This window comes from Lytechinus pictus, chromosome 9 (assembly GCF_037042905.1).
Source record: "Lytechinus pictus isolate F3 Inbred chromosome 9, Lp3.0, whole genome shotgun sequence".
NCBI lineage: Eukaryota > Metazoa > Echinodermata > Echinoidea > Temnopleuroida > Toxopneustidae > Lytechinus > Lytechinus pictus.
In genome coordinates this window covers 2424310-2436523 of record NC_087253.1, presented here as the reverse complement: position 1 = coordinate 2436523, position 12214 = coordinate 2424310, and the positions used below count along the sequence as shown (strand labels likewise).

The following is a 12214-nucleotide window of genomic DNA, read 5'->3' as shown; positions in this document are numbered from 1 at the left end:
CTGACTTTGGTGAAAGGAAATTTCCAATAATAGCAATTCCTTCAAGCATATACTGTACATGTACATGAACAAAGAATACACATTCAAATTGTCATTTATACTTTCTTTTGATTTTAGCAACAACTTGGAGCCTTGGTGAAAAACAACAAGACGGTATTATTCTCCTTTCCTGATAAAGACACTGATATACAGTCCTACAAAGCACTCATCAGATCAACACAGAAACCATTTGTAAGTAATCAGTCACATACTAATAATGATACTAATATTTAGTTTGCGTAGTATTATCTGAATGAGGCATTTGGGAGAAAAGATATTTACATGTATTTTGTCCGTCTAATTGATTAACTCAACACAGAGTACATCACAATGGCCCAACCAGGGTTCAGCTATGTGTCTATGGACTATAATATTCATACACCTTCTACGTAAATTTTTCTCCTTTTACTGTTCTGCGTCCTTGCCAAATTATCAGTCCATGATATCCATATTCCCAGTCGATCAACTCAAGGGCGAGATTGTCTGTGCGCCACGGACGATCAGCGCATGTGCAGTAACAATTTATGTCACAATTACTTAGCTAGGATTTCTTCATTAATTTATAAGGTGAAAATAGAAGTATGGGGTAGGTTACAGGCATAGACTTATTGCTACAAAATATAGCTTGAGCTACCCATTAAAGCGTATTTAGCTTAACCCTTTCCACGCGTACTTCGCACCAATGCACACTCGGTGCCATGCGAACTTCGCATTTCACACTCAACAAACAATGCATTGTTTCCCTCCCTGAAAATAATTCAGTACAGGTGGGTTCATGGTCCAGTGCACAAAGAGTAAAGGTAGTTATGATGATATTGACTGGCATTAATTTTCATGTACATGTATTTCTCTCGCGAACCCCATATTACGAGCCAACTTTGGGCAAGTATTTTGGTCTTCAATGCCAGTCAATATTATATAACCATTTAGCATCTCATGACTCTCATTCAGCCCAGCAAGCTTTTTCCAGCATGCAAGTAATTCAAGGAATAAATTCCTACTAGGTACTCTTTTACCTCACCCTGGTCTGGTTGAGTGCAGCACAATGTGGGAAATTTCTACAGGGAATGCATAGATTATTTATTTTTCTGGAATATTTAAGTCACCAAATATATTTGATCATATACACTCATGTCTAAATCTTTCCCATTGTCCTTTTGTATATTTCTTCTCAAACACTAGGCCGGCTGTGTTCACTTCCCTACTGAGGGGCCCTCAAGCATACGTGTGCTTATCCTGCTCTACTCCCAACAAAAAATGCAGTTTGTGGGACTGATCCCAATTGACCAGGCATCATTTGTGAATACGTTCAGAGCTCTTGTCACTCGGCATAAGAAGAGTCATGAACAGGTGAAATTTGTATTCTTGATTTCGTTATCAGACATTATACTTCAACATTTTCAGCAGACATTCTACTCCGCTTCCATCTTGTTAATATTTATTCACATACATGTATCTTTTTATGAGCCATGTGCTTTGGAAGCCTATGTTTTACATCATGAATAGCTCATATGTCCATACAATACAAACTCATATATTCTGTGTACTTTCTGTTTCTTGCTTCACAAACATCATTTCAGGCAAGAGCAAATTCTTGAAAATTAATACAAGTACCAAGAACCCATGTTCAGATTTCATAGCCATACAATGTGTAAGCTTGTCATGCATCAAACCATGTCAAATGATAGCAATCAAATCTTTGTGGCAATGTCTCACTCCATACATTCACTGTCCCTTGTAACCTAATGGTTTTGAAAGAATGATCAAGTTCATATTTCATTTTGTGTTTGTTTGTATCCAACCCTTACTGAATTGTAACTCACCTATAGTGTGAACTGGTATTGTTTCGCGCATTGGGAACCACTCATGCTTACTTTAACCCATTCTGAGCTAATTCACATTTATCATGGTATAATGATCTGTTTATACACTAGCTGTTATTCATCCCTCATTTTTGGTTGGGGGGTGTTCTCTTTTTCAAGGTACCTTCCAAATACTCAGCCCTTTTGGTCAATTGGGTCAAATCTTTCATAAGGCATCCTGATCATTGGCTTCTACCTTGTTTCCTTATTAATTATCCACATCATTTTGTGTATGATTATTGGGAAAATAAGAAGAAATGAAAACTCTCGGGGGAATCCTAGCTGAAAGACATGCCCAAAGCGCCTGTGAATATTGATCAGGTACCGACAATTTTGTTGTGTGAAAATATTAATTTTGTTTCTACTATTCTGTCAGACACCGTCATCGATGCAGCAGCAGCAGCAACAGCAACAACAACCGGTAAGTTGCAACAACATGTGATATTTAGAGCTGGGGCCCGTAATACAAAGCTTAGCAATCATCAAACATTTTTCTATGATCGATTGCACTAGCTTAAAGAGAAATTCCAGTAGTTGCAGTAAACACTGATTTCATGAGAAAGTCTGTAAAACAAGGCTTAATTGTCAGTATATCATCGAGGATCTAGATCTGGTACAGTTACATGAACTGAACTTCGTGAAATCTTGAAATCTACGCTGAAAAATGTTCAGACTGAAAATCCCCAACACAGATAAGCGCACGTGGGACAGTGTATAATTATTGCTTTGAATGTCGGGCCCGACGCTCTACCCGAATCCTATGCTTATTTGCTGATTTCTCAGCAATTACACAATTTCTTCCAGAATCCTTTGGCACATACGTTTTATTTATACAAACAGACACTTTGGTGGTCATTTCATTGGATTCTGTACGAACTCATTTTGATATCGTTACCAAAACTAGCATTTACCTTTAAGCTACATGTACAATGTAAAATCAATCTTGAAAATCAAGCGTACGGTTAATGGCTAACCTTTGTGTTACAGGACCCTGATGTGCTGTAGATTATAAGTTTCTTTGTAAGAAATTTTCTTTATTTGCCACTCTCTACGCAGGCGAAGATATTGTTTACTTCAAATTGCGCCCTGTATGTCAGCGGGAGTACCGATAGCATTGGGGCGTAACAAGATACATGTAGTGATGGTGGAGGCTAGAGTAGGAATGAAAATATAGAAGTGGTAGAAATTATAGAAATATTAGGACAAAGGAGTATTATATAATAGTATAGTAAAATACTCGTAATATTCTCTTTCTTGCCTTCCATTATCACCTCTATCACTGCACCACCCTACAATCCTTTTCAAGACTAACCACACATGGCAATTTGTACACCTCTCCCACGTAATCTGGACCACCTTGCAAACCTTCAAAGTAGTCCTAATAGTGATACTTGTACCATTAGTAGTAGTTATTGTAGTAGTAATGGTAGTAGTAGTAGTAGTAGTAGTAGTAGTAGTAGTAGTAGTAGTAGAAGTGGTAGTGGTAGTGGTAGTGGTAGTAGTAGTAGTAGTAGTAGTAGTAGTAGTAGAAGTAGTAGTAGTAGTAGTAGTAGTAGTAGTAGTAGTGGTAGTAGTAGTAGTAGTAGTAGTAGTAGTGGTAGGAGCAGTGGTAGGAGCAGTAGTAGTAGTGGTAGTAGTGGTATTAGTGGTAGTAGTGGTAGTAGTAGTAGTGGTAGTGGTAGTAGTAGTGGTAGTAGTAGTAGTAGTAGTGGTGGTAGCAGCAGCAGCAGCAGTAGTAGTAGTAGTAGTAGTAGTAGTAGTAGTAGTAGTGGTGGTGGTGGTGGTGGTGGTGGTGGTGGTGGTGGTGGTGGTGGTGGTGGTGGTGGTGGTGGTGGTGGTGGTGGTGGTGGTGGTGGTGGTGGTAGTAGTAGTAGTAGTAGTAGTGGTGGTAGTAGTAGTGGTGGTAGCAGTAGTAGTAGTAGTAGTAGTAGTAGTAGTAGTAGTAGTAGTAGTAGTATTAGCAGCAGTAGTAGTAGTAGTAGTAGTAGTAATAGCAGTATTAATAGGTGAGGTAAATGGGTACCTGGCAAAAATGTATTCCTTGAAATGCTTGTGCATGTAACAGTAGCTGGGTTAAAGCCAGCCTATGCTGCTTTTATTGTAGACCACTTAAATACTTTTGATAAGGAGGTACATGTACTAGTACTATGCACTATATAAGCAAGTATTAGTAGTAGTGGCGGTAGTTGTAGTAGTAGTAGTAGTAGTAGTAGTAGTAGTAGTAGTAGTAGTAGTAGAAGTAGTAGAAGAAGTAGTAGTAGTAGTAGTAGTAGTAGTAGTAGTAGTAGTAGTAGTAGTAGTAGTAGTAGTAGTAGTAGTAGTAGTAGTAGTAGTAGTAGTAGTAGTAGTAAGTAGTAGTAAGTAGTAGTAGTAGTAGTAGTAGTAGTAGTAGTAGTAGTAGTAGTAGTAGTAGTAGTAGTAGAAGTAGTAGTAGTAGTAGTAGTAGTAGTAGTAGTAGTAGTAGTAGTAGTAGTAGTAGTACTAGTAGTAGTAGTAGTAGTGGTAGTAGTAGTAGTAGTGATAGTAGTTTTAGTTTAACTAGAATAGCATTGTAGAAGTGGTGTTGGTGATGGTGGCACTACTAGCTGTAGTTACAGTACCAGTAAATGAAATTTTGGTGTGTTTTCTCAGTGGTAGATGATTTTAAATTAATAAATTGCCAAGTTCAGTCATGTACAATAAACCATAAGAAGAATTTTATATCAAAGAGTTGTGGATCTAAACATTTCTCATATTCATTTATTCTTGCTAAGCAATGAAGTTTAATAACAATATTATTGCATACAGTGTACTAGCAGAGTTCAATATTTTCTTGTAATACATCAATTTCATTGAAAAGATACACACAACTCTTCACTGCTACTGACACATTTCCATAATACCAATGCAGTTGACATTTATAATTTACAATTATCCACACACACAAAAAATAATAAATCTAAGAAGTTGTTCCACTTTTTAAACTCACATCTGGGGGCAGTTTCATGAAACCTGTTATATCAAATTTGCAAGAACAGTTTTAAGCTTCTGAAATCATTTGAGCTGATTGGCTGATAGTGAACTTGTTATAGAGATTTTGCACTTTTTTATTATAACAAATCTTCACAAAACAGGACTCTGTATCACATGCATATATGGTAGATTGGAATATATGGCCTGATAGCGATGTTGAACTCTGCCTGAATTTGTCTTTAAATGTCAGGTTTAGCTTAGACCATGGTCTAACTCTGCTCTAAAACTATGGGGAGCTAAAAATTCCAAAATTTTGTTTACATTGTGTATTTTCTATGATTACTATTTTATTTCCTGTTGCTTTTATAATGAAGAAAAATATTTCGAAATCCTTAAGTTATCATTCCCAGACAATTTGGGTTTCATATGAGTTCATAAATTGGATGTCTACTGTTAGGGATTTAAGCCCCAATTGGCTCTCCATAGTTAAATCACAAATTCAAACCAGGGTTTAATTTAAACCAGAGCTCAGAATATGGGCCATAGTGTTTATTGATCTGATTGCATTCATGTTACAGGGCAATCAGCAACAACAGCAGCAACAGCAGCAACAATCTCAGGCACAATCTGCTGCCGCAGCTGCAGCATCAGCAGCGGCAGCAGCGGCGGCAGCTGCAGCAGCTGCCAGGCAGAAGGCTGCCCAACAGCAAGCTCAACAACAGGCACAGGTGTCAGGGAGCCAGTCGGTGTCTGGTGCCGCGACTCCCTCAAGCTTTAGCAATGCAACAACAGTAGCTAGTGCTTCTGCCGCACAGCAGCAGGTAAGATGGCCTAGTTGTTAGTGGACTGTCTCTTAAGTGGGTAAGGTCCTAGGATCAAGCAAGTACGTCATGTTTGAATCTAAGCTACATGTACCTCAGGAATAGTCTGAGCCAAGTGTGGCCACAAATTTTAGCAGGAATTCTGCCAAGGGCCTTTATGCTTTCCCTATTCTTTATGTCGTTCTATTTAATAGGGACTTATCCCTATTTTGGAAAAACAAGCAATGTTCACCCAGAATTACTCCATGTCCCTATATCAGAGTAAGTTTGTCCATAGGGTTGTGTAGACAAGTTAGCAATATTTTTTTTTTTTTTTTTTTGGGGGGGTAATCCTTTGTCTCTGCTTATGGACTTGTTAGCCTTGTCCTTCTGATCCCACAATTTCTGCATAAAGTAAGCAGTTGATGATCAGGAAACGTGAAATTGCCCATATGCAGACAAGATTTCACTGAAAGGCAGCTAAAATTGTTACCATTTCCATGAACTTTTGCCCTCCCTCTCTGTAACGTAGAGGAAGAGTTAATATAGAATATTACGTATCACAAGCTCTTCATTTGTCATTTTCAGTTCAGTCAAGGTTCTTTTGCAACAAGAGTCTGGAGACCTGGGGACCGTTTCATAAAGCTGTTCGTTAGTTAAGAGCGACTTTGAGAACGACTGGTGAACCTTTCTTACGCGCTAAATAATCACCAATGAACATTAATGGTGAATATCATTTACCATAAGAAAGGATCACCAGTCGTTCTTAAAGTCGCTCTTAACTTACGAACAGCTTTATGAAACACCCACCAGTGCTTTATTTTTCAGAATCCTTTTTTAGCAAGCACATTCTGGTTTAGATAGGCTCGCCAAAATTATATCCCACATATACCTAATGCTTGCTACATACCATTGATCATAGCAGAATAAACCAGCATTGTTTTGATTGATATCTCATTTTGGGCCAGTCAGGCATTCTAAACAAAACTCTCAAGTGAGTTGTCATTGGAAAGTCGGAGATATCAAATATTATTTGAGGTGTGCTACAGCATTCACAATTTTGGAAAAGAGATATTGTATAGTAATAGCTTTATTCATTGAATATTCATTGATTCATATTCAACTCACCTGCGTATGTAATGTAATGTAATGTAATGTGTGTGTGTTTTGATAGCTTCATACCAATCTACATTGTTTAACACATATTATTACTTCAACACATACGTTAGTTCTCTTGTTACCGTATCTGTTTGTATATGTACATGTATGTATTTTATGAAGTAATGTAGGTTGCTCAAGTTTGAGGTGGCAAGATTTTATGACATTGTAACACCTTCATAAATTTTGAGGCAGTTTTCATGTTCATCTTCGTGAAGTGGTTTGATGTATGGGGATGGTCTTTCTTTTTAGTTTATGTAACTGGATTTGTTTGGTTTGATGTGCTAACAACTCACAGAGAGTAGCTGGTGATTAATTTGGTACCTGAAATTGACTTGTAATTTGAATGTAGACTTGTGGGTAAATTGCCAATTCGTCTACTGCCAACTCGTCCACTCTCCACACGGTCTACTTTCATTTAGTCTAATGATATTCCGCCTATCGACATTTCGTCTAATCACCATTTCGTCTATGACCATTTTGTCTCATAACCAGTTGGTCTAATATCCATTTCATTTTCATGCATTTTGCACAATTTAACACGAAGTCCAATTAGACCAAATGGTATATGGACTATATGACTATTGGACCAACTGGTTATTAAACGGAATGGCATTAGACTAAATGAAAGTAGACCATGTGGTCAGTGGTCGAGCTGATGGCAGACCAAATGATAGTAGACGAGTTGGCAATTGGACGAATTGGCATTAGACGATTGATAAAACTGTCCCCTGAGCTTACTGGTATAAGTAGTCTTGGCCATGGGCCCCATCTTACAAAGAGGTACAATAGATTCAAATTATCCTCAAATTGTGATTGACGAAAGTTGCATTATCTATGACGTACCCAACTCAAAATCAACTCATTTCGAGTCGGAGTTGAACGTACATCTCAACTTTTTGAAAGTTAGGGCCCCAGGCCAGCCTCAAAGTTGCAATAGCCTTTAATTATGTCACAACTCTATTTAAACCTTGCTGGAGTATTGTAAATCATATGTTCTTTGGCATCTGAAGATTTTGACTAGTCAAAGATCCAGTCCAGGACTCGCCAACTTTTGTCGTCTAGTGATAGGAATCAAATAGGATGCCAGCTATTTTGCGTAAAGCGTATTTTGATGTGTGTACTTGCTTAGCTGGGAAGCAGCAGACGGGGGGAGGGGTCAAAGGTAAAGGAGGAGGGAGTAAAATTTAATGGGGAGAAAAGGGGTCAAAAATAAAAGGAAAGGGGGTTCAAAGTTAAAGGAGGAATTGGTCAAATTTGAAAGGGGAGGGATCAAAATTAATCAGGAAGTGGGGTTAAAGTTACAGAGGAAGGGAAGAGAATCAAAGTTAAAGAGGAAGGGAAGAGAATCAAAGTTAAAGAGGAAAAGGACCAAAGTTAAAAGAAAGTATATCAAAGTCAACAGGTTATGTGGATCTGCTTTCATCTTTAACCCGTTGAGATCTATTCTGGAGATAATCGAGTCCATAGGAGATGTGCACTCTACTTAAGTCAAATCATGTTTGATGAATTAATAGAGAAAGCGAGAACAAAATAAAAATGTTAGGAGGTCAAATAAAGGCTAAAGTGATCACAGATAAAAGCAAAAGCGGTTGTCATTAATCCATTATTAGTGTTTATTGACTATGCATTTATTTTTATGATAATCCATGGCTGTTCTTCAGCTTGTATTGTTCTTTCCCTATCTCTTTATTGTCTCCTCTATTTGAACACAACAGCAAGCACCGCAGTCGCAGCAGCAACCGGCACCGCCGGCGCAACAAACGGGAAAAACCAAACAATCCAAGATCCTGATAGAACGAGAAAGAGAAGCCAATCTCGTAAGTCAAGGTTCGATCGCACCTGACACGGTAGTCGGTCCGCACAATAGTAAAGCGCCGCCATAGGAAAACAAAATTACGTGCCTTACGCTTAGGAAGCTTGAAAGCTCATGCAAAGAGTGCTGTTAGGCATCAATCTGCATTTCAAAACCAATTGATGCTATAGTGCAATCCGGTTAGGTATGGGTTCTCACTACCACAAGCCCTCAGATAGGACCTATGGCAATGAGTCCCTGAGCTTTCTTAAATGTGTTGATAATTTCCCAGCGGTTACGCTTTAAGTGACATAAATCATTCTTAATTACAAATAGTGAATAGAGATTTATATACGCTGGAGCTAGTGTTGTCACTCTAGTGGTTAATGCCTGCTACAAACGTTCAACATTCCAACTGGCACTCATGAATAGTGTCCCTCCTATTTTCAGCTCCTTTCCGGGGAGGGGGGGGGGGCGTTTCATAATGCTGTTTGTAAGAATTACTTTAAGAATGACTGGTGAATCCTTTTTACGCGCTAAGTAAATCACCAATTAACATTTAATGGTGAATATCACTTTAAAACACAAAGGATCACCAGTCCTTAAAGCCGCTCTTATCTTACGAACAGCTTTATGAAACACCCACTTGTTCTTCGTATTGCTCCCCTCCTGTTGTCATTACAGGTACTTCCCCTCCTGTTTTTCATAGTGAATTGCGCCACTCCTGTTTTCATTATAGAGACCCTCCTGTTGTCCTTCACGAAAAAAAATCCAGTCCTCCTGTATTTATTATAAATAGTGCCCCTCCCCATTTTTCATTATGCTACAGTGCTCCTCCGGTTTTAATAAATACTACCGCCGAATAGCGACCTCTCCTGTTTTAAGAGAATGGATGCCAATTTGCCCGTCACATAATGAAAACATGAGCCTTCTTGTGCAGTATGAATATTGCCCCTCGTGAATAAGAACCAATAAGAACCCATTGATAAGGTTGAATTAATGTTTTGAACAGCGCCCCCCCTTCTTGTTTAAGTAAAAGACAGGCGGCATCAACTTCTCATAGAATGTAAGATATTCCACTGTAAAAGCATCGGTTTAATTGTAAAGCAGTTTTCATATTTCCAAAGCGGCATACCGTGTCATGCGTGATTATACCCGAAACAGAGGCAGGAACCATTTTCTGTGATATCCTCTCTGGCCAATATCATAGAAATGGCTTAATTTGTCACGAGATTGTAGCAATTTGTGGACAGTGTTTGTAATTGTTCGCTTCAAAATGCAACGCAATGCTGTACAAATCTAAAAAAATTTGCACCCTGTTTTTAGTTAATAGAGGCATAGGAATTTAGGTTATCATAAGGGTGTTTTTGTAATAAAACCCATTTAGTATGGAGTGCCCAAATTGATATACTAAGTTTGATTTAATTAATTTAATTTTTTATATCTTTTTTTCAATAAATAGTTTTTAATTCATCAATTTTTCTCAGATGTTGACTTTATGTCCATATTTTTTTAATCTCAATTACATGTAAATTGCATAAAAATCCATTCGTTGCGTTGAAAAGTTTTCTTTATACTACAATGATTTTAATGTACATGTACATTGTAAATCTACTTATAATTTGCAAAATTCCATATATTTTGTCAAGTTCATGACTCAAATTTCTCATAAAGTCATATACAAAGATCTCCCATCCCCCACCCTTGCCAAATATTTATGCAGAATAACACTAAGGTACATGTAAATACACAAACTAGTTTTTATCATGGAATCATGTGTGGAGCGTTGTGGCCCAGTGGATAAGGCTTCTGACTTTGAAACAGAGGGTCGTGGGTTCGAATCCCAGCCATGGCGTAATTTCCTTCAGCAAGAAATTTATCCACATTGTGCTGCACTCGACCCAGGTGAGGTGAATAGGTACCCAGCAGGTAAATTCCTTGAATGCATGAGCGCTGAGAGGCAGCTCGAGCTAAAGCCGGGGTAATAATAATAATAACAACGCGCCTCGGAATAGAATATTTCTAGACAGATGGCGCTATATAAATGCCTATTATTATTATTAATCAATAATTTTTTTGTTAGCAATGATTTGGACATTAAGATATGAAAACTTTGTTGAATGTATGGTACACAGCAAATTTTATTCTAATGACTAAGTTTCCTTTTCAAATCCCTGCCTCTTTGTTTATTTTTCCAAACATACAAACAAATCTCTCTTTCCCATCTAATTATCTAAGGTTATGAATAGAACTTTCAATTTGAATTCTAAGTATTCATATGCAATTGTAATGTGTTTGATTCATCAGTGATAATTTTGGTTGATTTGGGAATGATAATGCACTATCCATATATCAAAGTATTTGTATTTTTCTTCTTATACAGTGTTTGTTTAATCCCTCATTTCATAATGATGTATATGTACATGCTTGTAGCATGCTTCTTTTCTGCCAACATCATGTTTTGTATTCGTACCAAATACAACCTGCTTCATTCAACTTTCAATAGTATGTAGTAGTCGGATATTATCCGATGCCCCAAAAATCAACGTTGGCAGTTTCACCCATGTTTTTTATTTTTACTTTGCAGGACATAAATGGATGCTTTCATTGTCAGTGTGCTTTAAATATCAAAAGCTACAAAACTTCTTTGTGTGGCTTGAATAGGAGAATGAATGAAAAAGCAAACAATTGCATAATGTTTGTAACATTCTCACTAGCTTCAGAGAATGACTGAGGAATCCAAATTTTAGTTCAGAATTTGAAGAAAAAAAATTTCACCTTATCACAGTCATGTATCTCAATACATATTGGGTTTTCTCTTGGTTTTGTATGACTATAGTATGTCATAAAATAAATGGCTCTTTGTTTGCCTTACTTTGTGATATGTGACCAGCTACCCCAAAACTACATGCAATAATAAGTCGCCCAAAATGAATTTTTAGATTTTTATTGAGTTTGAACAAGCACATCCTAAGCTTTTAAAATGATATATAATATGTGAAACTTGAACAGCAATAACTCACTCAAATATTTAATTGAATGCAGAGAAAACAAAGTGAGAGCTTCAGAAAATAAGGATGAAACAACATGAAATGTCCTCTCTGTGCCATTTCAGTGAAACTTCCAAGCAGTCCACAAAAAACTTGTGTCAAAGAAACACTTGTATCTTGTTCTCTATTCAATTTTACAACTTGAAATTTTTGCAGTATTAAGATGAAGGAATGCACATTCAGACAAGCTATTTTATTTTGACTTTCTTAAGATCAATTTACTATTTTGGCTATCGACAGAGAACCTTCCCCGGCGACCTATTGGTGGTTTTGGGGTGGTTGGTCTCATATTATCTTCAAACTGTCGTGTAGGAATAAGAAGTTTTAAAATGTAATTTGCTGGGCAATATTATATTTCCATATTTTTGTGACCAAGGCTCATAAATGTGTTTGTTTGAAATTATCAATGTAAGAAAAAATTTGTTATCACAGTTTGTGACAAATACATGTAGAAAAGTTGTTAAGATGAGTATTATGGCTCTGTGTTTCTTGCAAATATCCTTGCCCAATTGTGTGAAATTCTTGTTTTATAGCAATGTGGCTTTCTTATTTTATTTT

General features: G+C 37.2%; 1 protein-coding gene across 5 annotated transcripts in view; it reads left to right on the top strand.

Moving 5' to 3' along the window:
- LOC129268442 (mediator of RNA polymerase II transcription subunit 25-like) overlaps positions 1–12214 on the top strand; it is a 37265-nt gene that overhangs the window by 17923 nt on the left and 7128 nt on the right. For 3 of the 5 annotated variants that reach the window (XM_064104470.1, XM_064104471.1, XM_064104469.1), the window contains exons 9-13: positions 118–231; positions 1222–1389; positions 2278–2322; positions 5432–5674; positions 8530–8631. In XM_064104470.1, coding sequence (XP_063960540.1) covers positions 118–231; positions 1222–1389; positions 2278–2322; positions 5432–5674; positions 8530–8631 — 672 coding nt within the window. The remainder of the gene's footprint in view (positions 1–117; positions 232–1221; positions 1390–2277; positions 2323–5431; positions 5675–8529; positions 8632–12214) is intronic. The other 2 variants (XM_064104473.1, XM_064104472.1) reach the window with 1 other exon arrangement.